This window comes from Protopterus annectens, chromosome 3.part1, assembly GCF_019279795.1.
Source record: "Protopterus annectens isolate FY-2018-M chromosome 3.part1, PAN1.0, whole genome shotgun sequence".
NCBI lineage: Eukaryota > Metazoa > Chordata > Ceratodontiformes > Protopteridae > Protopterus > Protopterus annectens.
This window is the reverse complement of record NC_056732.1, coordinates 479,690,470-479,717,515: the sequence shown is the minus strand read 5'-3', so window position 1 is coordinate 479,717,515 and position 27,046 is coordinate 479,690,470. Positions and strand designations below refer to the sequence as shown.

The window sequence follows — 27,046 nt, the reverse complement described above, 5'->3', positions numbered from 1 at the left end:
CCTGAGCTGTCCCCAAACTTATTTAAGATTTCCCTTAAACTCTAAACATCAGTATCTTGTACTTGTAAACTGGCCTACTGTTATTAAATCCAAAAAGCTCTGTAATTATTTTCTACCTACCTGCCGCACATCACCGAAATGCCCAACCCCCCCCTCTAGTACTTACTGTTAGATTGCCCCTTACTTTTATTTCCATTACTGCTAACTCTTCCCTCCTCAAACCAACTCGCTTCCCACACCTAGGTCACTACCTCTATGTTAGTTACTTTGGCCTGTCTCCAGCCAAACTGTTCCTTTTTTCCTGCCTCCTTTCCTTTTACTAATTTTACCCCTGTCCACTAAGCTATCACTACACAGGTTGCCCACTCTCACCATCATCCTGTTATACAGGGGAAGAAGTAACTTGCTTACTGATTGTCTCTGCAGAATAAATACCCTTGAAACCTAGGTCCTACATAGAGTGTCACAATTTATCAAACGTTGATCCAAATACCTTTAATAGTCTCCTCTTCAAAGTAAATTGGACTTCTGTGTTTCACCTCCCTCAAGATGATGCAATGAACTCTTTCAGCACTACTTTCCTAAATATACTTAACTCACTGGCACCTCTGTGCACAGTTCACGTCAAAACCAATATATCCCCCTGGGATGAAAGCTAGAGATAGATTGTGGAAAACCTTGGTGCAAACCAACCCCCCCCCCCCCATTCACCTGCAAAAATATAAAAAACTTAGAAAACTCACTAAAAAGCAAGTTAACAACGACAAAAAGGACTTCTATAATAACCCACCCAGCTCGCATATATCTAATTCTAAGAAATTCTGGCATGCAATAAATCAAATACTCCACCCCCGGTAACCTCTCATCTCCCAACCCCTGACCTACAAATGCACCCCTCAAAACCGCATCAAACTTCTTCTCCTACTTCACAGAATCCATCAGTAAGTTGTTAACTCCTATCCACCCCAATTCTAAGACTAAAATCCCTCCAGAGCTCCCCCTAGCCAAAATTCTACTAACACCTTCTCCCTTAAGCCAATATCTACCAGCTATATTAAATCTTTACTTCGCAAACTGAAACCCTACTCTGTGTCCACAGACAATCTACCTCCCCACTTTCTCCAACTAGCTGCAGACTCTATAGCCTTCCTAGTCTCTATACTAATTAACCAGTCTATTGCAGAATCTAACTTTCCTTCTAGCTGGAAAATAATTGTGTACCCTACCAATACCCTACCAATTCACAAGGAGGTAACTCCACTGTGTACCCTACCAATACCCTACCAATTCACAAGGAGGTAACTCCACTGAAATCGCCAGCTTCAGACCCATTGCCATCCTCTCACCTCTCTCACAAATACTCAGTACACTTACTTCAAGAAAATCTGCTTACTCCTAACAACATGACTCAGAAATCGTTCCACTCTGTCAACACCTGGCTTTCCCATAACCACCTAATTCTGAATGCTAAAAAGACTAAAATCTTACTTTTCCTCCCCAAAAGCAATCCTTCCCCTTAAACTGTCATCCCCTCCTACTTTCACTACCCTGTTAGCCTTCTACTGGCTTCAGCCACTCTTACAGTCATCTATCTACCGCCACTTAACTGTTATATTGCCTATTACTCCTTCTTAAAATACCTTAATTTATTTACCACCTGTAACTTTCTCTTATTACAACCATCCCCTTTTTTCATTGTTTATATTTTGTACGTGTAATGAAACTCTACTTACCTTTCATATGTTCTAGACTGTGCTTTTATCAACTTAGAATTTTGTATTTCTTATTTTCAACTTAAGTTCTGTCTAAGTTTTATATATATATATATTTATATATTTTTTTCCTACAGTTAAATCTTAAATGTAATGTTGTGGAGCTTTTCTCCCCAGGTCTCTGCTGAAAAAGGGCTATCAGCTCAGCTGGACTAACCTGATCAACAAATGTAAAATAAATAAGTAATAAATGCATAATGATTTGGTTGAGCCATTGTGATCAGAATATCATCTGTGAACAGAAATACCAATTTTGAATGCTCGTTCTAATCATCTCCTTAACTCCAGACCCCCTCAGTTGTATTGCAAGGGGCTTCAAACGCATCACAAAGAGCAGGGGGCTGGGGCACGCCTGCCTGGTTCTTCTCACTATTTCTAGGCTCAATGATAACTTGGCCCTTATTTAACCTTTGCTGTCACTACTCAATAGATAAGGCCCACCACTCAAGAAAGGAAAATAGAAATCTCCACCTTATGCTACCGAATGCCTTTTTGCATCCAAGGGGAAGCATTAATAGGCCTTTTCCATTCAATGGTGCATTTTGAAAGATCATAATTAATCTCAAGATATTATCTGGTGTCCTTCTACCTTCCACAAAACCACCTTGATAATAATGAATACTTATACTCTTTGGTAAGATTTTTGCCCACCTATTTGCTAAAACAACTATATATATTAAGTGTGTGTGTGTGTATATATAGATATATATATATATATATATATATATATATATATATATATAAGTGTGTGTGTGTGTATATATAGATATATATATATATATATATATATATATATATATATATATATATATATATATATATATATATATATATATATATATACATATATATATATATATATATATATATATATATATATATATATATATGGGTCTACTTCACATGACTGAAATTTCATTTGACTGACTTTCATTTGACCGAGACCAAAATACCTAATTTTAAAAATACTGAAAACTCACTTGACTGAAACTCATCATACTGAAAGCTTACAATGCTGAATTTCAAAATACTAACTTATAAACCATAGACATGCACACTTACAATACCAATGACTAACTCTTTCCACAACTTAAAAACTACTTATGTACCCTCTTAACAAAAAACAGATGATATAAAACTAAACTATATTGGGGCCTGCTCCCCCCAACTATATATACTAACTCCAGGATTGCACTACAGTGGGGAAAAAGGCATATACCTTTTACTTACTTTACAGAAGTCTACACACTGCCACTACTGCTGGGAATGCACAAAACATCCGCCATATTACTTGAGATATTTCCCATAAAAATGTAAACAGACATACCCACATTTAGAAACACTACAACACTACTTTCTACATGACTATTGCTATTCTGACAATCAGCACTATAAGTTACAGTAATTCATTTTATCATGAGCAAATCACAGGAGAAGGGAAACCCACATCATTTCTTTGGCTTACATTTCAATATAATGAGATTCAGTCAAATGAGTTTTCATTATTTTGAAAATTTGGTATTATGGTCTTAGTCAAATAGAATTCAGTCAAATGAGATTTCAGTCATGTGAAGTAGACCCATATATATATATATATATATATATATATATATATATATATATATATATATATATACATATATATATATATATATATATATATATATATATATAAACACTTCACAATGCCAAAATCCCGAAAGATCGAATTTCATATGGCCGAGACCATAAGATCAAACTTTCGGAATCTCGACATTGTGAACGGAGATCTGCATACAGCGAGGAATGGGAGATTTCTCTTTTCCTCACTGTAGTGCGATCTCGGAGTTGGAATATTTAAGTAGCTGGGTGTGGGGGGGTGCAGGGGGGCTTGCCCCCCTGAAATAATGGTGAGAAAGGTTTTTCTTTGTTTTTTTAAATTTATTTTAAGATGTTGAGTTTCCAATAGTTCAACTATATGGTCTTGGCCATATGAAATTCGCTCTTTTGGGAATTCGGCATTATAAAGTGAATATATATATATATATATATATATATATATATATATATATATGGGTCCCCTACGTTAGATCAACAGTACACAACACCGACACCCACAACACCGACACCACAAGAACGAAACTGTGAAAACATGAAAGTGCACATGCCCAACAAACCACAATACCGACAGTTAACAAAACAAAACGTTCGCTGTTCCACACAACACACACACACAACACAAGCACACCAACAACCTAAAAACCTACACTACACCTTAAACACAACTATCTATGCACTAACCTTAACCCAAACCCTAACCCTAAGGTCCATCACTATCTCACATTTACCTTACCCGCACCCTAACCCTAACTCACTTAATCCGCCTCTAACCCTCAAATCCCTCACTATTGCACACTTACCTTACCCACACCCTAACCCTAACTCACTTAATCCACCCCTAATCCTCAAGTCCGTCACTATTGCACACACACCTTACACGCACACTAACCCTAAATCCCTCACTATCGCACACTTACCGAGTCGCTTTACACGTTTTCCATGTTGGTGTTTTCGCTGTCGGGATTATGAGTTGTCAGTTACCTGCTCCGTTGGTCTTCTGGCATCAGTGATGTGATTGTCGATCTTCCGAGCTTTCAGTCCAACGTAGGGACCCTATATATATATATATATATATATATATATATATATATATATATATTACAACAATTATGCCTTCTTTACATGAATTCAGAGGAGCACCTCCCAAACACCCATTTAAAAAAGCAACCCAGATCTTAGTAACTCTATCCTTTAATAAAGCCCATAATTCAAGAGGTATCCCATCTCCACTCAGTGACTTCCCCTGTTGCCATCTGATCCCATACTTCTTCAACATAATTTGTCAGAGTATAAGTATCATCCTAACAATGCCATCCATTCTAAGCAACCCTTTATTTCATGCCTCAAACTTTTAGAAGTAGTATCCACAGACAGACCTGCAGCTACAATCTTTTACAACAGGCCTATGTGCCACACTATCACTATGTTGAGAGAGTTACTGGCACTTAGTTGCAACAGTGATACATTGCAACAAGTCTATGTACAGGTCTGGACTTAAAGTTAAATGATGACTGGACCTCCATTTCAACCCCACACACACACACTCCAGTCCTCACCTCTGACTCCTTCTCCTTATCCACGTTACTTTTTCTTCCTTTTCTCACATTTTGCCTTACTCTAAGCTTTTTCAAGCCATAACTTTCTATATGCAATAGCTTGAACAGAAATTATGATTAAGGAAAGACATTCACTGTTGTGGTTCAGCTTTAGTTTTCCTTGCATCCTTCAACACACCTTTCCTGAACAAGACAGTGTCAGGGCCCAAAAGCACAGGTTTTACAGATGGTCTGGGATGCATTTTTAGCATTTTTTCAACATTTTACTCTAATGGTTGCCTAAAATAAAAATTATGAAGAAAAAAGGTTTGACTGATGAAAAAATTAAGATGTAATATTCATATTCTAGCCCTCATAACACATAGCAGCAGCCTGTAACACACACACACATGAGCAGGGCTGGTTTTAGAATGGGTGTGGTTGTAAAACAGAGGCTATATTAGCTTTTATACTAAAGGGTATTATTTTTCCAGCACCATTCAGGTTAACAGCATTTCAGAAAAAAATTGATTTTTTTATCCAACAAAAGCTTTTTTTGGTGGGGCCCCACAGAGTCAAGGATGATAGGGAATCTGTTTATGTTATGATATGCTTGATATTTTAGTTGTCTATATAATTTTGTTTTTTTACATTTTTACTGATAATATAAAGATAAATGTCTGTGTCCCTGGCGTGTGGGTGCATGCACAGAAAAAAATCACAGATACACTCACACACACACTCACACACACACACAGACACACATGCCACAGCAGTGTACTGGTTTCAGCAAACAGCAATGCCTTCTGCAACACTGGTGCTACTGGCCCACCCTCACCCAGACTACTGCTTGCTCGTAGTCAGTCAGCAGCAGCAGAACGAAAAGATTCATTGAGGAGAGGAGTAATAATACATCTGCCTGCCCTTACTTTCACAGACCTTCCTGATTTTGTTCATACTTTTGCTTTATCCTTCGTAAATAAACATATTTTTATTTATGATATTATATTTTATTCTGGATTAAATTAACTAAATTCTTAAGCAAAGAGAGTGAGTTATAATATCTGATGTTCTTAAAAACTTATAAAAAGACTGAGAAGTTACTGTCCTATGATGATCGGAATCAAAGCTTCTTAAAAAAATCCAAAGTTTGCACTCAGGTCTCACAAGCTGCTGATCCCTCCCCCTAGTGCTTATATTTTGTGATATTCATCATCTATCCTAACAGGGTCATATCAACAAGCCTGTTCATGTTAAAGAGCATAATTAGGAAATTATAAATTTGTCATTTCTCATTTTTCCTTTCCCCAATCAGCAGCAGTGGGGCCCCACACAGACAAAAAGAGATTAAGGGGCCCCTGCAAGCCCCTGCAGCTATGGGACTAAAAGCTGGCTATGTAGTTAGTAGTTTAGAGAAATTTTCCCTCAAAAAGCAGCTTTTAACTAAGCCAGGAGTCAGTAGTAAGTAGTTTAATGGCATTCTGATGCCTGATGGCCTGGAAAAAAAAATACTATTACAACCATAAAATTCTTTGAATTTTAATAAAGGAGATATATAAATAAGAGCAATACCCTTATAATTTATAAAGTATGCAGACTGCTGCACTAGTTTTTGTTGGTTTTGTTAGATGTAACAAAAAACAGGGATAAAAGATAACTTTATATGGTTGGCCCCCCCAGATGGGGCCCCCAGCGACCGCAGGGTTCGCTGGTGCCTAAAACCGGCTATGTTTGTCAGTATCTCCATGTCTATCCTTATCAGTGATCTCTGGTAAAAACAGTTCATTCCACCAGCCATGTATCTGGTTATCACCCTCGAGCATGCCCTCCTGAGCTGCATATAATTTCTCATAAATTCCTGCCAGAGTTTTCACTGTCTCCCCTTTGGTTTCATCTCTAACACTAAACAAACCTCTTTCAACATCCAGTTGTTTTAAGCACAGAGTTAGAGTATGTACAGTTTTACAGTCTATTTTTAAGTTGGCTTGATCCATTTTCATTATCCTGAACCGCAATGTGTTATCAAATTCTCTCTGCATTTCTTGTCTTATCTCTCAACCCCCATCCTTTTCTCCACTGCCTTTCTGTTGTAATTCTCATAACTCTTCCCAAAATGCCCTATCTCCCTAACCTCATTTTGAGTACAGCAAACTATGGCCTCTCTAACCTGTTCTTTACAACAGTCCCATACTGTTCCTATCCGTTCTTGATCGACCTCCAAAATCTCCTTTAAAGTATTCACTTAACCAATTCTTATCCTTGTTATCTAGTAAAATCCCAGGAAATCTCCATTGTTTCAACAAAGGTTGTTGTTTGCAAAGTTAATCTCTAGCTTGAGTTAAGTGTGATCAGACAAGAACAATAGCTCCACCCATAACCTAGCAACAGAGCTTCTATGCTGTATATTAATTTATCTTCTGTCTGACCTTTATCACCTCTTAAATCTGCAAGAATAGTACATGTAGCCTTGCTGTAACAAACATGCATCCCCACCACTCCATACATCAGCCCAACCTACATCTTGGTTATATCTAGCCACAAATCTGCTCTCTTTATAAATCCAATGCACTTATGGACCCCCTGTAACATCTAACTTTTGCGTGAAGACATTCCAGTCTCCTACAACCAATCATAACCCTTCCTGGACCAACACTATTCTGCAAAACAGAGCCCTAATAATATATATTGATGCCTTTGGGGGAATGTAAACACTAACCACTGTTACTCTGTCACCAATAAACCAGCCTTTGACCCCCAACATGCAACCCCTTTCATCCACAAACACTTCATGTACCTCACATTGTAGTGATATTTTTACTAATAAAACCACCCCCTTCACATCTTCTCACTCGAATCAACATCTAACAACACCTCATATGTTCGATAGTTTACTATGCTCAATTTTATCCCAATTAGTTCAATTAAAACCAACATATCGACACATAATTTCTTAAAATATATTAACACCCTATCCCTCTTAACTAGGGGTTCTTCAGTCCATTCACATTCCACCATGCCAATTACCAATTCACTGGGCTGACAGCTTGACTCACCTCACTAGCCAACATCATTCAAATTACCCACCCTTACTGCTGAGCATTTATATATCCTCACATCTAAGGACCCCGAAAGACACAAAGTTAAATCGTAACTGAGACTGAATAAAAATCTGTCATTTGAGATCATGTGCTCTAGTAACTGTAACCACCCTAACAGTCTTCTCACTCCATCCAACAAACTAACAAACTATTTATCTTCCCTTTCCTACCTTCCCCCCACAACCCCCCCCCCAAAAAAAAAAAAACTATATACAGCACCATTTGAAAAGCTCCCAAGGTCAGAAATCTATTATCTCCTCTGACACCTATGGCATGCCCTCAGTCAACTACAACTGTGGTTGTAGCAAATTCACATGGAGGGATGCACCTATCCGAGCTGCTCAGACATACATACTACACTATTTGCAAATTGAAATACATACCACTTTTGTTAAACAGTGAGCACAAACAATAAATTTCGTAAAACTTGCCATCTGTTCATTTTAACCTTGTGCCCACCTTTTAACAATCATACACTCCTTAAAAGAACCAGAGGCCTAACTACTGCAGTGGCCTAATGACTCAACAGTCCCCAGGAACTATAACATAGAGCACTCATCACTACAATTTTAAACAAAGCAATTAATATTAACTATCTTTCAGAATACCAGAGTTAACAATCCCATAGGTTTCCTGACACTGACATGCCATTAAGCTTACTTAATCAAGAAGAAACATTGGCCACCAAAACAATTACTCTCATGTGATACAGATATCTCTGTATGCCTTCATTAGAAGTAGGTAGCACTTGACAGTTTCATGTAATCATATGTTACATTTTGCTCCAGATCACATTCAGCATGAATACTAACAGTAAATAATTTCTTTAATAATATGCCACAATGTCCAGTTTATGAAAAATCCACTTTTCTATTCACTCACATTTTTGTGACAACACTTATCAGGTCCATATTAAAAATAACACAGAAACAAAAAAACAAATTCATACCCTGAACTCTGGAAACCTCTCCAGCCCCCCCCCCCCACTGCAACTCTCACTTAAATACAATAGGTGACAGACTGGCAAAACATACCAAACATGCTCTGAACCTAGACCAAATAGCCCACTCCCAGAATACCTTCACTTTCAGCAAACTAGCTATATCTTTTATTACTTCTCCATGTAAGGGGGGAAAAACAACCTGGTCAATCTATTCAGTATCCTCCTTTTGTCATCTTCTGTTTACCCTTTATGATGTCTGCTAACTCCTTTTAAACCTGTAGCTTCCAGAACAATGGAAAGGCTTTTACTGTTCCCAGTCCCAATATATCTACCAATGATGTTGGCATCTGAACATGACACATGTCTTACCTAGTCTGTGCACAGCCTTTTACTGTTCCCAGTCCCAATATATCTACCAATAATGTTGGCATCTGAACATGACACATGTCTTACCTAGGTCCCCACAGTCTGTGCACAACCTTTTACTGTTCCCAGTCCCAATATATCTACCGATGATGCTGGCATCTGAACATGACACATGTCTTACCTAGGTCCCCTCAGTCTGTGCACAGCATTTTATTGTTCCTAGTCCCAATATATCTACCAATGATGTTGGCACCTGAACATGACACACACTTTACATAGGTCCCCACAGTCTATGCACAGCCTTTTACTGTTCCCAGTCCCAATCTATCTACCGATGATGTTGGCATCTGAACATGACACATGTCTTACTTAGGTCTTCACAGTCTGTGCACAGCATTTTATTGTTCCCAATCCCAATCTATCTATCAATGATGTTGGCATCTGAACATGACACGTCTTACCTAGGTCCCCACAGTCTGTGCACAGCCTTTTACTGTTTCCAGTCCCAATACATCTACCAATGATGTTGGCATCTGATCATGACACATGTCTTTATATCTGCCAGTGATGCTGGCATCTGAACATGACACATGATTACCCAGGTCCCCACAGTCTGGGCACAGCATGTTGGTATGGGGCCTCTGTAGAGCTAACTCAGTTTGGCCTGGGTCAGAAAAAGTCTTTGGCCCACATAGAAAAAAAATCTTCAGTATCACAAGGTACTGGAGTCTCCAGCTAGGCCCTTTCTGCCTACACATATATATTACTGACAAAAACACATTTTTTTCCTTCTGGTTTCCAGTGAAAAGACCAGCTCAATAAATTCACATTACTCTGTAACAGGTCAGTGGTAGTGGTGAGGGGAAAAATGACTGCCAGTAAGATTTATTACGAAAAGGGGGACCTGTGAGTGAATGTGACATCTAGGTGGCCAGGATACATCCCTATATGTAAATAAAACTTTATAATTAAGTATGAATTGTTGCTTTTAAATAGTTAACTTCACTATCTGCCTTTAACCAGTTTGTAAAATTCCGAGTATCCATAAGAAATACAATATGTGCTGCAGAAGTTAATCACAAAACCCGAAGGAGCCAAAATGTACCTACCTGTTTTGGTGTTCCCTCCCTTATATCCAATCCGTTGAATAGCTTCAAGCAGTGTTTCCTTATTAGCATACGTGTTGAGTTTAAATTCGGTTCTGGGATCATCACTGTACTGAGCTATAGCAACCTGTATAACATTAATTTTAACATGCATCATTATTCACACCATTCTTAAATGAGTGAGAAAAGACCAGCGTAATATTTATTTATGTAACTGTGCTGTCTAGGCAAGTTCATCTGTGATCTCACTCCACACTCTTCCAAATCTTTTTTTGTTCTGTGTACTATCAAGTTGGTACTTCCAAAATGCACACTTCATCTATGGTTTGTGTCCTTAATCTGAATAATGATATTGTTATGTTACTGCATATATATGCATCATGTTGATGATATAGCAGTTAAGAAATAGTTTAATAAGCATAATATGCTAAGTATTAGGTTCATAGATTCATTCATTTCATTATTAAATCTTTCAAGAATTCTGAACTCTGCATATGAGTTTGCCACCCCTGGGCACATATACATGTTTTGTGTTGCATGTTATTTCTGAATCTGAAATTCAATATGTTACAAAAGCAAATGCAACAATGACCAGGAAGCTTCCTTAATCAGTGACAGAAAGTAACGTTAAACCCGTGGGAAAGCAGTTGCAGATGAAAAAAAAAATACAATGTTAAGATTGTGCTTCTTAGTTTCATCCTTTTTGCGCAGTGTATTGTACAAGAATGTAATGTTAAGTATCTGCAAAGTTTTTGCTGTTTCATGGTCAGCTCTCAGGTAGAAAGCTCTTGTTGTCACTTAGGTTTTACCCAAGACAGAAACCATCACTAAGGATTAGTGATGTAACAACATCCCTTTTCTGCTGTGAACATTATTTTTTTCTCATAGTCCTTATCCCCCCACACCCCTAAAATATGTATTTATGCTGAAAAGCCCTGCAAAAGCAGGTATCCTTTCATGAGCTAACGGACAACACAATTTCAAAGAAGCTGAAATTACACTGAACAGATTTTACGCTGATATGAACATCATTTCTTGTATAACATTGTTGTATGTCTAACCATACATTTTCATGGTTACAGTCTACACTAGTTTTCAACATACAATATTTTTTCTGCCAGCTAAGATCGTTATGTCTTTATCTCCAGTCTACCCCCGCCTTCTACATATTATTCCATTTATAATCCCGAAACTGGCACATGCCAAACTTACTTAACAATATATTCAAAAAATCAACCAAATTGGAGAAATGCAGAAAAAAAAATCCTTTATTGTTAATGACTTTCATCTGCTGAAAAATACACTGGACATCTTCAGGAAAAAATATAAAAAAATAAATAATCTGGTGCTAATATACACTATTTAAAAATCACAAGTGTAAAGTCAGTTAAATTGTCCCATCAGTTGAATGCAAATTAAACTGAATAAATAAAAATGATTAAAAATTGTTATTATGGTTCACATACTATTTTACTGGCCTGATTAAAAAAAAAGACACCGTTAATATCTAACAGTCTCTTAGGCCTATGGGGGTATGAGGCAGCATGAAACTTTAGTTTTGTCCTAGTAATTCTCTTTTTACAAATATACTAGTCAGGTCACCATCTCACAAATCTAAAGTGACTTTCCCTACAATGAAAACGAAACTTCTTAAAATCAACACAGTTTGCACATTGTTTATTAAAAATGTGTTAAATTCTTAGTACACAATGTATACAAGTATTCATAAAGTATTTGTGGCAGCCTTCTTCCTGTCTTGTCAATACAAAACAGTGACAAAAGAAGTGCATGTATTAACATAAATCACTGCTTTGCTGTTATGGAACATAATGTTCTAGTCCACTAAAAGAAGGTTATGTGCTAACATAACTGAACCAGTATTATTTCATATCAGCATTGCTTGCAGATGCTGCAAACAAATATGTCTATCAAGTTATTATTGTCATCTTTTAATCTAACATTAACATCTAAAAGAAGCTTCAAACGTTTTTTTTTTAATAGATTTTTTTTCTAATTATCAGTGTCTGTAAAAGCTTCAGTTGTTTTTAAATATTTGTAATCCTATTAGAATCAATACTAGTTGTAGTAAGAAACACATGAAGAAAATGCCTGAATGTCTCACTGCCATTTCCATTAACAACTTCAGTATGAGCAGCTACCATTTCAACGCTCATATTACACAGAAACCTTTGCACAGTTGTAATGGAAGTCAAAATTGGGTTCTGTTTACTAAAACTATAAGATTCCAAAGATTCAGAAGAATGTTGCCAACCCTCTCTGTTGTAGCAAAGACTCAGTTTTTGTCTTTCTTTTTAGACATAAAGTTAAACAAAATACCTTAAGCAGCACCATTATATATTAAATATTCATGGGACTTCCAACAAAAATTAAATAATGTTAAGTCAGATGGGCTTTATGATTTTGTGATCACTATCACAGCTTTGTAGAAAGCAATTCCACAGAAGGATGTAATTGAAATGGTTAGGCAATTTGTATGACAAGTAATAAAGTTTTCTGAAAAAAGAGATTATGCGCTGGTGAGCACTTTAAGATTTAGTGCTCAGGAATAATTTTAATGAGTAATATTGTATGGAAGTTAAAAGGGTTGCTTCGGGGGGTCACTGTTTCAGCATTTACCAATACAGCTGTGAACAAAATGGATTGGGAGATAATTTCTAGCATTTTTCAGAAATCAACTTTTTTTTCCAAATAACTGTTTTTACAGTTATTAACCACACTTCATATGTTAAGAAAGTATACAAATGAAACAGGTGGTTTCTCTGCCTAAGTTAATAGCCAATATATCCCATTCTGAAGAAAGTATTGAAGAAGTACCTAACTTGGTTATATAGAAAGGTAAAGAGTTTTACCAGAAGTGCTGTAGATGACAACAAGAAATACAGGTTTAGTAAATAGAAAAGATTGGATTCAATGACAAAATGCTAAAATGTTCCTACAACTACTTATCAAACAGAAGATAAAGTGGTGTCTTGGCAATATAAACACCCACATTTTTACAAACTGCACCTTGAGGCACCTCAGAGATCTATCATTGTTCCTCTCTGCCTTTCCTATGAATCAATGATGTTTAATTCAGACAGAACTGAACTCATTGAGTTAAACTAGTCAGGATTCCACTCATCAAATAAAAACAAAAGAAAGTGCACCCCCATTTAGAAGACAGGCCCTTAAATACAGAACATGTAAATCTTAACTCTGCAGTCACAAACATGAAGAAGGGAAAAATCGCTGAAAAACAGAAATAAATGCCAGCACTCACTGAGAAACTGCACAAGCAGTGATTTCCTATTGAAAATAGCAATCTGCAAGTTAAATAACAGACATTGGTGAGTAGGGTCCTTGTGGAGCTGGGACTCATGGAAGTGTAGAGAAGCTATCTACTTGTCCCTGTTTATTATCTGTATCTTCATAGTGAAAACTTTGATTTAATGTATGTAGATCACTCTGTACTTCTATAGTATGCAGAACAGCTCAAACAATTGCCAAGAATTTGCAAGCAGGCTTTAATTCAATTTCAAATCAGATTTCAAATTTCAGGCTCGTTTTTATGGAAAAAATACAAGACTCAATCACTTCACCACTCAGGAACTGAATTCACTCTAAGGTAGATGCCTTATACAGAATAAAACAGCTCCTTACAAATGACACCAGATCAACTTTATCATATGTGCTACTACTTCCACAAGTCATTTCGGCTATCCAAGAATAGTAGAATGTTAATGCAGGACAGAGAAAAGATATGGAAAGAATGGCAACAATATAAAACACCTCCATATCTTGAACACTTCAGAATGCTTTAGAATCATACTAAAAAGCAAATAAATGAAGACAAAAATACTATACTATAATAACTTTCAGAATAATACTAAACACAACCCTAAACATTTTGGACATCCATTAAAATAATCTTACATCCCAGCCAAAAATTCAACCCAAACTCCTCTCCTGATAACTCACCACTCAAAACTGCAATACAGTTCAACTCTTAGTTTATATATAGTATAGCATCTCTTAGTAAGGATTCCTCACCATCTAATCCCAACCCTGCCTAACAGCCACACATCACCACATCCAATTTCACCTTCAAACCCGTGCCCACATCCTGTATAAACTACTCTTAAATAAACATAAACCATGATCTTCTTCAGGTGATGACCTTCCAAGGGAGTACCTAAAAATAGCAGGAAATAGCATTAACTATACTGTCTCAATCCTTAAAAATAGGTCACTCCAGGAATCCTACGTTCCCTCTCTCTGGAAAAAAGTCACACATTATCCCTCTGCACAAAGGAGAAATTCAACAGGCTTTAATAACTTTAGACCTATAGCAATCTTATCTCCCCTCACCAAAACACTTGAAATGTATATTTAAAACCAATTGCTAGGCTATCTCCTGCAGGAAGAACTCCTATCCCCTATACAACATGGCTTCCATCCTTCCCATAGTACTAGCACTGCCCTTCTAACCTATATAGGTATTATCAGTAAAGCTAGAGATAATGGCAAACTCTCATCCTTATTTCTAGATTTTTCTAAAGCTTTTGACAGTTTGCCACAACAAATGTCTACTTCAAATGTCCTCACTAGGTCTCTTTCAGCTCACCCTTCTATGGTTCAAAAGCTACCTGTCCAATAGGTATCAGTCAGCAAAATGGCACGTCCTGCTCTCTCCTTATCTTCCAGTCACCATCAGTGTAACACAAGGCTCTATCCTTGTCCTCCTCCTCTTTAACTTTTTCACCGACACCCTTTATACATCCACACACCAGGCCACCCTAATACAATACACAGATGATTACATTCTCATTTGTACATCTGACAACATAGTACACCTCCAAAAAATTACTCAGGAAGCTTTAACAGCCACTGAAGCATGGCTTTGTAACTCACAACTCATGCTCAGCTCAAAAGAGACCAAGTGACTACTTTTTTCCCCAAATCCTTCTCGCATGAAAAAACAAAATTTAAAGTCCTCACTCTTGATAATACAACCACTGAAGTTACTTCTCATGCAAATTATTAGGCATGATAGTGGATGATAATTCTACATTTGACCTGCATATACAAAACTGCATAAGAAAACTTATCAAAAACTAGGGATGCTTTCCAGAGCCCAAAAGTCTCGTAGATGCAACTAAAACTATACTTACCACTGTTTATCTCCTCTCCACACTTCCTTATCATGTCCCCATCCTTACTAACCTCCAGGCATCACAAAAATTAAAACTTGAACAATACTATAACAAAGATGACAAATTTGCAGCACCCTTTCAGGACCCACCACTGTGTAGTAGTAAAAAGCTTAAATTGGTTAGAACTGCTTCATCTACTAACATATACGCAGCTTCTTACAACATATAAAATTATCCATCTTCCATCTGCTGTCCAGCACTAAAAGCCATTCTACACAACTATGTTCCCAGGTGGTCACTGCTATCTAGAGACCAAAAACTCCTGTCTGTCTACAAACTCATTGTAAGCACATGATATTCCTTAAATTGCTACAGTACTCAACTTTCCTTTCTAAGGAAAGAGGAAAACAGTTCTAGTACTTAAATAAACAAGCACCTATCCAGGCATGTCTAAGGGTCAGCTCACGGTGTTTTCTCCTGTCCACCTGGTGAATCTGGGCATCTCAGGGCAATGTAGCAATTGCCTCATGTACACTGACAACCCTCTCCTCCTACCACCTGACACTACAACCTGTGAGAGATGGACTTATATAGCCAAGCTGGAAGCCAAGCTCTCTCCAGCCAAGACTGGACTAGTCAGTCAAGAGGAGAAGGTAAACACCCATACCACACCACACACAACACATAGTCCTTCAAAAGCTACACCACCAAAATCCCACACATAGAAACACAAAACACACACCTACATTCATGGAGGTTCTTAATAAAAATCTGCCCATGCACCAGAAACCTCTGAAGCTGAAATGCAAACAGCCACCACCTCCCCAACACAACCCAAGCGACACATAGCTCACAAAACCAGTGTGCTACTCAACCTCGGCTCCTAAGGCAAAACAATATACCCAGCACACTGGTCATAGGCGACTTTACAGTCAGGCACACTGAATACCCACTCACCAGGCTAAATAAGGAGAAAATTACAGTCAGCTGCCTGTCAGGTGCCAGGATCTGCCACATAATGTACGCACTCATGTCACTCCACAACAAGTACAAATATGACTCTGTAATTGTCCATATTGCAGTGAATGACCTGAGATATACCTCCCTGGACTACATGAAAAGAGACATGGAGGAGCTCTTGGAGCTTGTAGCCCAGGCAGGTATGATCCTAGCCCTGAGTAGCATCCTGCCATTGCCCAGAATGATACCACAGTACATGGACAAAATGATTGACTTCAACAATTGGCGAAGCTTCTGGTATCATTTGAAGGGGATCCAGTATCTGTCTGTCTGGGATGACATGATTGACAGACCATGATGGTTTGCCAAAGATGGCCTGCACTTGTCGCACCTGGGATTTCGGATACTGGCAAAGGCTCTTGCCACCCTTATAGTGCCTTTTTTAGGCAGGGTTCAAAAGACAAAATTACCACTGTAACAGGTACAAGCAAGCAAAAATTGAGGGTAATGCTACTCAGTGTTTGAAGTCTAAACTTCAAAATGCACTCACTCGAGGCACTCCTCAAAATGGAGAACATCGACATCTGTGCAGTGACAGAGACCTGGTTCAAGGCTCCAGAGAGCACACCTGCAATACCAGGCTACAATTCATCCCATACCTTTTGGCCAGCTAACCTGGACCAAAACACTAAAAAAACACACTCTCCAAAGCCAAGAATACTACATCCATGGGAGTTGACAACATCCTGGGCTGTGTTCTGCACAAACTACAAAACAAACTGGCACCCCACCTAAGTACCATGTTCAATCATAGCCTCACTTCTGGCTTTGTGCCTACTGAATGGCACACAGCTACAGTTATACAACTCCACAAGGGGGATCCACCATGGACCCCAGGAACTACCGCCCCATTAGCCTGATGAGCCTGATCTGCAAAGCCATGGAACATATCATCATGGAACTTATAAAAAAAAACATAGGTAACCTTCAAACTTTGGACCCCACCCAGTTTGGGTTCATGAAAGGCAGATCATGCCTCCTAAACCTGACTGACTTCTTTGAAGCAGTTACTAGAGCTATGGACGAGGGTAAAGTGGTTCATACAGTCTATCTAGAACTCGCCAAATCCTTTGACACCATCCCCAACTCTGGTATCATAGAATAGCTCACTAAACTGGGCATAAATCCCTATGTTACATGATGGGTTGGCAGTTGGCTCACTGACAGAACCCACACCATGAAAGTAGCCAACTCCAAATCTGACTCCAGACCAGTTACAAGTGGAGTACCACAGGGTTCAGTCCTGGGTCCACTCCTGTTCGGAATCTACTTCTCTGAAGTTTAGGCCAACACAGAGGGTCTATGGCTAACAAAGTTCACAGATGACTGCAAACTGGGAGCCATTATTGAATCCCCAAATGATGTGGACATTCTACAAAAGGGCCTCACTGAGACAGATGCCTGGTATCATAGCCATGGTCTTAAGATCTACACCAAAAATGCATAGTCATCCCCTTTGGGAAAAACCCTGTGCCCATGAACTACCACATAGGTGGTAGTCCACTTAACACCACAAGTTTGATAAGAGACCTACACAGGTGGACAGTAGTCTCTCCTTTGATAACCACATCACCACAGTAGTCAGGAAATCCTTCTACATGGCATACCTAGGGCGGTGCAGTGGTGCAGCGGTTAACGTTGTTGCCTCACAGCAAGATTTTCACCGGTTCGATTCTCGGCTGGGGTGCCTTCTGTGTGGAGTTTGCATGTTCTCCCTGTGTTCGCGTGGGTTTCCTCCGGGTACTCCGGTTTCTTTCCACATTCCAAAGACATGCATCTGGAGCATTTCTCACCGGGCCTCTGATGAAAACAGGCTCTGTGGAACCTAGTCGGACATTCCCGGTCAACAAAAATGATAAATAAATAAAATAAAAATACGTCATCACAAAAGGTTTCTCATCCAGAAAAAAGGAGGTCACTGTTCCTCTCTATTCATCCCTCATTAGACCTATTATACAGTACAACACCCCACTTGGTATGTACCTCACAAAACATTTACAACAACTGGAAAGGCCACAGAAATACCTCACAAAGAGGATCACTGGCCTCAAACAGATGCTCGATGCAGACCGTCTCAAAAAACTCCAGCTGTACACTGTCGCATATTACCTACTCAGAGGCAATCTCTGCCTAACATACAAAGCCATGTCAAACCCAGAGCTGTTGGACATGCTACACTTTTAGAAATCCAAATCCATCCAAGCCACACACTCCAGGGACCTAAATCTCGTCACCACAATAAACAAAATATGCTGGAGGGATAGATTCCTGCCCCAGAGACTCCCCATACTATGGAACAGACTGTCCATTTATGTCAAGCAGAGCACCTCACTAGCCCTCTTTAAGAAAAATCTTGACGATTAGATGGGAGACAGGAAAGTCACCCCTGGGATCACTTCTGTGGCTCTGCTCGACAGGGGCACAGGAAAATAATTTTTGGGTGGTGAAAGCCAGGGGAATCTTTATGGCTAGGCTTATACAGGCCCTAGGGCCGATAGCCTAGTACCTACCTATGAACCTATCAAATTTGCTGGGCATTGTCTGCACTCATATAAGTTTTCTAAGGCTTGGAACTCCTTATCTGTATCAATCAGGTCATTACCCTCCCTACCGTCTTTCAATACCGCTCTGAAAGACATCCTAGCTAAAATATGTCTCTGTTCTTGCTCAAAACCAGGATAAACTATATCCCTAAATGTGAACAAGTACCTTTTTATTCCTTATACTGCCTTACTCTCCCTTCTTCGTTTACTTCCTTACTTCTATCAAATTCTCTTCCCTGACTTTCTGTCTAAATATACCATGAGTGTTTTCCTCACTTCATGTTGCAATTTCTGTTTCTATTAGACTAACTTAGCTTTAATTTCTCTACAAACTGTCTAAAATTTCTCCAGATGTTAAATGATTGTCAGATAACTTGCATTGATTCTTAACCAATGTTTTTATATTAATGTCTAATTTGTTATAATTATTTAACCTGCAGATGTTTATTTTCTTTTTCAAAATTGTAAAATTATTGCTCTTAAAATGTTTTGTAATAATTTGGAGCTTTTCTCCCCAAGCCTCTGCTGAAAATGGGTTTCTACCCAGTTGGACTTTCCTGGATATCAAATATCAATAAATAAATACTTTTAATGCAAAGTAACCTTGAGAGATGTATCCAAAAGCACTGCTGACAAATTTGAAAGGAACTTCAACATTGTTGCTAAGACTGCAGTTATCATTACTTCTTCATCCCATTCATTGCATTGCTTATCACACTTAATGCAGGTAAATGTTGAGACCAGACTCCTTCTCCATCAAGATGTCTCTGTGCTTCAAGTAGCAGCAGAGCTGATATAGGTTCATAGGTTGGTACTAGGCTATCAGCCCTAGGGCCTATACAAGCTTAGCCATAACAATTCCCTGGATATTTCTTCCCACAATATTTACTTCCCTGGACCTCTGTCTAGCAGGGCGACTGAAGTGATCCCCAGGGTGAATTTCCTATCTCCCATTCAATCGTCAAGGTTCCTTTTGAAGAGGGCCAAGGAGGCACTCTGCTTGACATGTATGGGCAGTCTATTCCAGATTATGGGGAGTCTCTGGGTCAGGAACCTATCCCTCCATCATGTTTTGTTCATTGTGATGACAAGGTTTAGATCCCTGGAGCGTGTGGCTGTGAGAGATTGGGATTTCTTTAAGTGGAGCATGTCCAACAGCTCTAGGTTTGACATGGCCTTGTATGGTAAGCAGAGATCGCCTCTGAGTAGACGATATGTCACAGAGTATAGCTGGAGTTTTTTTAGATGGTCAGCATAGGGCATCTGCTTTAGGCCTGTGATTCTTTTAGTGAGGTATTTATGCGGCCTTTCCAGCTATTGCAGATGTCTTGTGAGGTACATACCAAATGGGGTGTTGTACTCTATAATGGGTCTAATGACGGATAAGTACAGTGGGACAATGACCTTCTTTTTTTCTGGATGAAAAGCCCTTAGTGATAATTTGCACCACACAGAAGGATTTCCTGACTGTTGTGGCAATGTGGCTATCAAAGGTGAGACCACTGTCCACCTGTGTCCTTAAGTCTCTCATCACACTTTCGGTGTTTAGTGTACTGCCACCTATATGGTAATTCATGGGTACATGGTTTTTCCCAAAGGGGATAACTATACATTTCTTGGCATTAAGCTTGAGCCCATGGCTCTGGCACCAAGCATGTGTTTCTGTAAGGCATTTTTGTAGAATATCCACATCATTTGGGGATTCAATAATGGCTCCCAGTTTGCAGTCATCTGCAAACTTTGTTAGCCAGAGTCCCTTAGTGGTGGCCTGTACTTCAGAGAAGTATATGCCAAACAAGAGCGGTCCCAGGACTGAACCCTGAGTTACTTGCTCCACTTGTCTGGAGCTGAATTTGGAGTCTGCTGCTTTTACAGTCTGGGTTCTGTCAGTAAGCCAGTTGGCAACCCATCGAGTGATGTAGGGATTTATGCCCAGCTTAGTTAGTTTATCTATGATTCCAGAGTGGGGGATGGTGTTGAAGGCCTTGGCGAGGTCCAGATAGGTTGTGTGGACTGCCTTACTCTCATCCACAGCTCTGGAGACTGATTTGAAGAAGTTAATTAGGTTCAGGAGACATGATCAGCCCTTCACAAACCCAAACTAGATGGGGTCCAGTGTTTGAAGGTTGCCAATGTCTTTGTTTATAAGTTCCATGATAATGCATTCCATTCTCTTGCAAATCAGGCTCGTCAGACTGATGGGACATTAGTTCCCGGGATCCAAGGTGAATCCCCCCTTGTGGAGTGGGATACTGTAGCTGTGCACCACTCAGTGGGCACGAAGCCTGAGGTGAGGCTATGATTAAACATGACACTTAGGTGAGGTGCCAGTTCATTTTGTAGTTCATGTAGTACACAGCCCGGGATGTCATCTGGTCACATGGATGCTGTATTCTTAGCTTTGGAGAGTGCGGTTTCTACCTGTGTGGCCGTGATTACCAGAATTTGGCAATCTTTTGGTCTTGAGATGGTCCCTTTAGGGGGTGAGAGGGAGGTGAAGTTGGCACTAAATTGATCTGCCAGGATATTGGCAATATCCTTGGGATCAGTATATTTAATGCCATTCTGTTGTAGCTCAAAGCATATCTGAGCATTGCCATTTAGATTCTTGACATAACCATAGAATGCCTTGTGGTTGTCTTTGGAATCTTTGGCAATTTTATTTTCATAACTAGCTTTGGAGAATTTTATGAGGGAACTCAGCTTTTTACTGAGGCTGGTAAGGGGAGTTTTTGCATCCTGGGATTTTCCTCTTTTCTGCAACAGTTTCTTTCTTCTGTTGTATAGTTTGTTTATGGCAGGGGACCACCAGATTGGCTTCCTTTTTTGGAGGAGAGTGTCTTGGTTCTATTTGGGATGGCACGATTCATGCAAGAGTGGATGTGCTTGTACAGTGCCTTAGTGTAGGATTCAGCAGTCAAACTTTCAGCTCCTGTCCCGTGTCATGAAGTTTGTCAGTTCTGACTTGAGTAGCATGAAGTTGGCTTTGGAGAAGTTTTTTACGGAGGTTTCCTTACTGGGGGGTGGGGATGGAATGTGGATGTCAAGGGTGATTTGCTTATGGTCAGAGCTGACCAATGAGGGGGTGACCACTGGTGTGGAATATCTGTCTCCCATGTTGGTAATGACCTGGTCTAGGATATTGGAGACCCTGGTGGGACAATGAATTAGTTGATCCAGGGCATTGGAATTTATGAATTCCAAGAACCATTGGGAAAAATTGTTGGTACCCGAGTAGTTTTCCCAGTTAATGGCAGGGTAGTTGAAATCACCCAGTATTAGGGTGTTTGGTTGTGTCTTAATATTTTCCAGTATGTTTAGAAAGGTGAAGTGAGAATCCTGGGGCATGGTGGGGGATCTGTAGCAAGCTACAATTTGGATTGCAGTCTTACCTAGTGTTAGTTGCACCTGGAGAATTTCAGATGCATTGTGTTGGGCAACTAGCCTGGAGGTGTGAATATTCTTGGTGAATATGGACACTCCTCCACCTTTAGTGTTTTGGACTTGGTTTGGTGGCCAAAAAGTGTGGTAAGAGTTGTAGCCTGGTACTGCAGGGGTGCTCTCTGGAGCCTTGAACCAGGTCTCATTTACTGCATAGATATCGATGTTCTCCATTTTTAGGAGTGCCTCAAGAGAGTGCATTTTGAGGTTTAGACTTCTAGCATTGAATAGCATTACCTTCAGATTTTGCATGCTTGTATCTGTTACAGTGGTGGTTTTGTCCTTTGAACCTTGTCTAAAAAAGGCACTATATAGGGTGGCAAGAGCTTTAGCTAGTAACCTGAATCCCAGGGGTGACAGGTGCAGACCATCTCTTGCAAAACATCGTGGTTTGTCGATCATGTCGTCCCAGGCAGACAGATACTGGATCCCCTTTGAATGACACCAGAAGCTTAGTCAATTGTTGAAGTCAATCATTTTGTCCTTATACTGTTTTATCATTCTGGGCGAAGGCAGGATGCTACTCAGGGCTAGGGTCATACCTGCCTGGGCCACATGATCAGAGAGCTCTTCCATGTCTCTTTTCATGTAGTTCAGGGACGTACATCTCAAGTCATTTACTCCAACATGGACAATGACAGAGTCGTATTTGTACTTGTGGAGTGACTTGAGTGCATGTGTTATGTGGAGGATCCTGGCACCCGACAGGCATCTGACTGTAATTTTCTCCTTGTTCAGCCTGGTGAGTGGGACATTAGTGTGTCTGACTATAGAGTCACCTATGACTAAAGTGTTGGGTACATTATCTTGCCTTAGGGGCTGTTGTTGGGTGGCACACTGGTGTTGTGAGCTATGTGTCACTATGGTTGTGACTGGTATCTGTTTGCATTTCAGCTTCGGAGGTCCTTGTTGCTTGAGCAGGTTAATGTTAAGGGCCTTCGCATATGTGAGTTTGGTATTGCTATGTGTGGGTGTTGATGGTGTGGGTTTTGGAGGGCTATGTGTTGTTTGAGGTGTAGTGCAGGTGTTAACCTTCCCCTCTTGACTGTCTAGCTCAATCTTGGCTGGAGAGAGCTTTGTTTCCACTTTGGCTATGTAAGTGCATCTCTTGCAGGTTGTAGTGTTGGGTGGTAGGAGGAGAGGGTTGTCTGTGTACATGAGGCAGTTGCTGCATTGCCCCAGTATTCCCAGATTCACCAGGTGGACAGGAAAGATCACTGGAAACTGACCCTTGGACATGACTGTTTGGTTGCTTTTTTTGTAAAGTACTTCTCTTTCCTTTGCAAGGTACTTTGTAATTACAGGCTGTTTAGTGCCTACGATGAATTTCTCCTTATTAACAAGGAGAGTTGGGTGCTTGTATCAGTTTAAGGCTTCCTAGTGCTTTCCAGCAGGTTCTAGAGCAAGTGCTAGTCACAGGGGTTCAGATTTTAGTGTTACTACTGAGAAACCAGCTAGTTCTAAGGGAAAATTTGAGGAGCAGACTTTTTCACACCTGGAATAGTTTAACTGTAGCTCTCCAGTGCTGCACGATGCGTAAAATATGCAAACATGCACGTTTTTAAGCCAGAAAGTTGAAAGGGATAGAAATCATCCCAAAATGGCTAAAATTACAATTTCAGAGCTGGAAACAACGCCTCTCCCACTGGTAAGCAGTAGGACTTCCCTCTACCACAGCAAGGTCTGGATAGCTCTGAACACAGAAAATAAAGTCCTGAAACTAGCAAAGCCTGGGATCTGGACTATACTAGCTAGGAAAGGCAGGAAACGAGCAAACAAGATAGTATATATATATATATATATATATATATATATATATATATATATATATATATATATATATATTTTTTTTTTCTTGTTAAAACAGGCTAAACAATGCAATAATACACTAAATAAACACAGAAAAGGTTAACGCACTTGAGTGTGTAGCCCTAAACAGTAAATACAAATAAAACTCTACAAAATTAGCAATTTAAAACTTTTTAAATGAAGCTAGGCAAGTGCACAACTGGAAAACGGTTTAAGAGGTAGTAATACAGTAGAATAAGTAACTAGTGTACATATACAGAAAAGTCTATATATACAGAAAAGCAGCTAAAATACACTAAAACAATTCAGATACAGTGCAACCTAGAGCACTTGAGTTGTAGCAATATTAAGGCAAATACAGTTATAATAAATGCTCTAAAATATACGCTATATTTCCAAAATGTTTGAGAAGCACAGTCAGAACACAAGGATATTCAGGCATTTTTTTTTTCATAGCAGAGCTTATTACCTGGCTGTGTTGGATTCTATAACGATCTGGATATACCAAGCTGATATATGTGTACTTTTTGCACTTCTGTTTCAATGATAGTTAATAAAATTGTACTGCATTTGTAAATGTGTTTCATTGTTTATTGTTGGCCTCTGTCTGTCTGCATTGTTTGTTTTACTGTTAAACGTGGAGGCTTTGGAATTGCCTGCCCCTGCTGTAAATTTGATTTTGGTCACTCCTCCCATTCCCATCTCATTTGCTCACTCAGTGAGATCATCTGGGAAGGACTACCCCCCTTTGCTTCTTTAACTTTGGACACTCCTCCCAGTCCTGTTTCATTTGATCACTCAACTGAGTGCAGTGAGATCATATGGGAAGGCCAACCCCCCCTTAGCTTTTACGTTGAACTATCTTCTGTTTCCTCCCTCTCCACTTAAAAAAAAAGTACACTTTATTCAGCTGTTTTTACTGTAATTGTGTTCATCCTACTTTATTACCTTATTTTTGCTGTGTATCTCTTAATTGTTCAAGTGCTTTTATTCTGCTGCATTTATTACTGCTTGTTAATAGTCTGATTATATTTTTCTGTTATTCTAAGCATCTTAGTTTTGGTTTTAGCACTTGTGCTTCAGGCTAGTTACTTTATAGTCTATCCTCTTAGGTTCATAGGTGTATACTAAGCTAATGGGCCTGGAGCTTTTACAAGCCTAGCCCATAGGATTATCCTGGCATCGTGCCACCCAACCTTAGTTCCTAGTGCCTCTGTCGAATAGAGCTACTGGAGTGATCCCCAGGGTGAATTTTCTATTTCCCAGCCACTCATCAAATTTCTCTTGAAGAGGGCCAATGAAGTGCTGTGCTTGGCATGTATGGGAAGTCTATTCCATAGCATGTGCAGTCTCTAGGTTATGAACCTGCCCCTCCAGCATGTTCTGTTGACTGTGGTAATGAGGTTGAGGTCTCTGGAGCATGTTGTGCGGAGGGATTGGGATTTCTTTAGATGTAGCATTTCTAACAGGGCAGGGTCAGACATGGCTTTGTAACACAAGCAGAGATCGTCTCTAAGTAGGCGATATGAGACAGAGAATAGTTGGAGTTTTTTGAGTCTGTCCATATAGGACAAGTGTTTAAGGTTTTAGGATCCTCTTTGTGAGGTACTTTTGCGGCCTCTCCAGTTGTTGCAGGCGTCTAGTGAGGTACATGCCAAATGGGGCATTGTACTCAATGATTGGCCTAATGAGGGAAGAGTAGAGAGAGACACTGACCTTTTTCTTCCTGGATGCAAAACCCTTAGTAATGAGATGTAAGAGATCTGGGGACACAGGTTGTCAGCAACCTCTCCTTTGACCACCAAATTGCCACTGTGGTCAGAAAGTCCTTCTATGTGGCACATCTCATTACCAAAGGTTTGCATCCAGGAAGAAAGAGGTCATTGTCTCCTTCTACTCTTCCCTCATTAGGCCAATCATCGAGTACAATGCCCCATTTGGCATGTACCTCACTAGACACCTGCAACAGTTGGAGAGGCCTCAAAAGTACCTCACAAAGAGGATCCTAGGCCTTAAACACATATCCTACATGAACAGACTCAGAAAACTCCCACTATTCTCTGTCTCATATCATCTACTAAGAGGCAATCGCTGCTTGACTTACAAAGCCATGTCTGACCCAGCTCTGTTAGAAATGTTACATCTAAAGAAATACCAATCTTAACACACCACATGCTCCAGAGACCTCAACCTCATTACCACAATCAACAGAACATGCTGGAGGGACAGGTTCATAACCCAGAGACTGCCCATGCCCTGCAATAGACTTCCCATACATGTCAAGCAGAGCACCTCACTAGCCCTCTTCAAACGAAATCTTGATGAGTGGACGGGTAATAGAAAGTTCACCCTGAGGATCACTCCAGTGGCTCTACTTGATAGATAGAGCGGACGACTGTAAGTTGGGTGCTGTCATTGACTTCCCAAATGATGTTAACATACTGCAAGAGGTTCTCATAGCAACTAATGACTGGTGCCAAAGTCATGGCCTCAAGTTAAAAGCAAAAAAAAGTATCATCATACCATTCACCAAAAACACAGCCCCTACTGATTACCACATCAACGGCAACCCCCTAATTACTACATCACCCCCCTATGCCATTGATATGAAACACAGAACATATGCCGCTGATACAAGACACAAAGCATATGTCACTGATA

The 27,046-nt window shown here is 39.6% G+C and overlaps 1 protein-coding gene across 2 annotated transcripts in view; it reads right to left on the bottom strand.

The window, feature by feature from the left end:
* The window catches only part of COL14A1 (collagen type XIV alpha 1 chain), a gene marked incomplete at its 3' end in the record, with an annotated part of 1,869,522 nt that overhangs the window by 950,150 nt on the left and 892,326 nt on the right, over positions 1-27,046 (bottom strand). For both annotated transcript variants that reach the window (XM_044066920.1, XM_044066919.1), the window contains 1 exon segment: positions 10,423-10,546. In XM_044066920.1, coding sequence (XP_043922855.1) covers positions 10,423-10,546 — 124 coding nt within the window.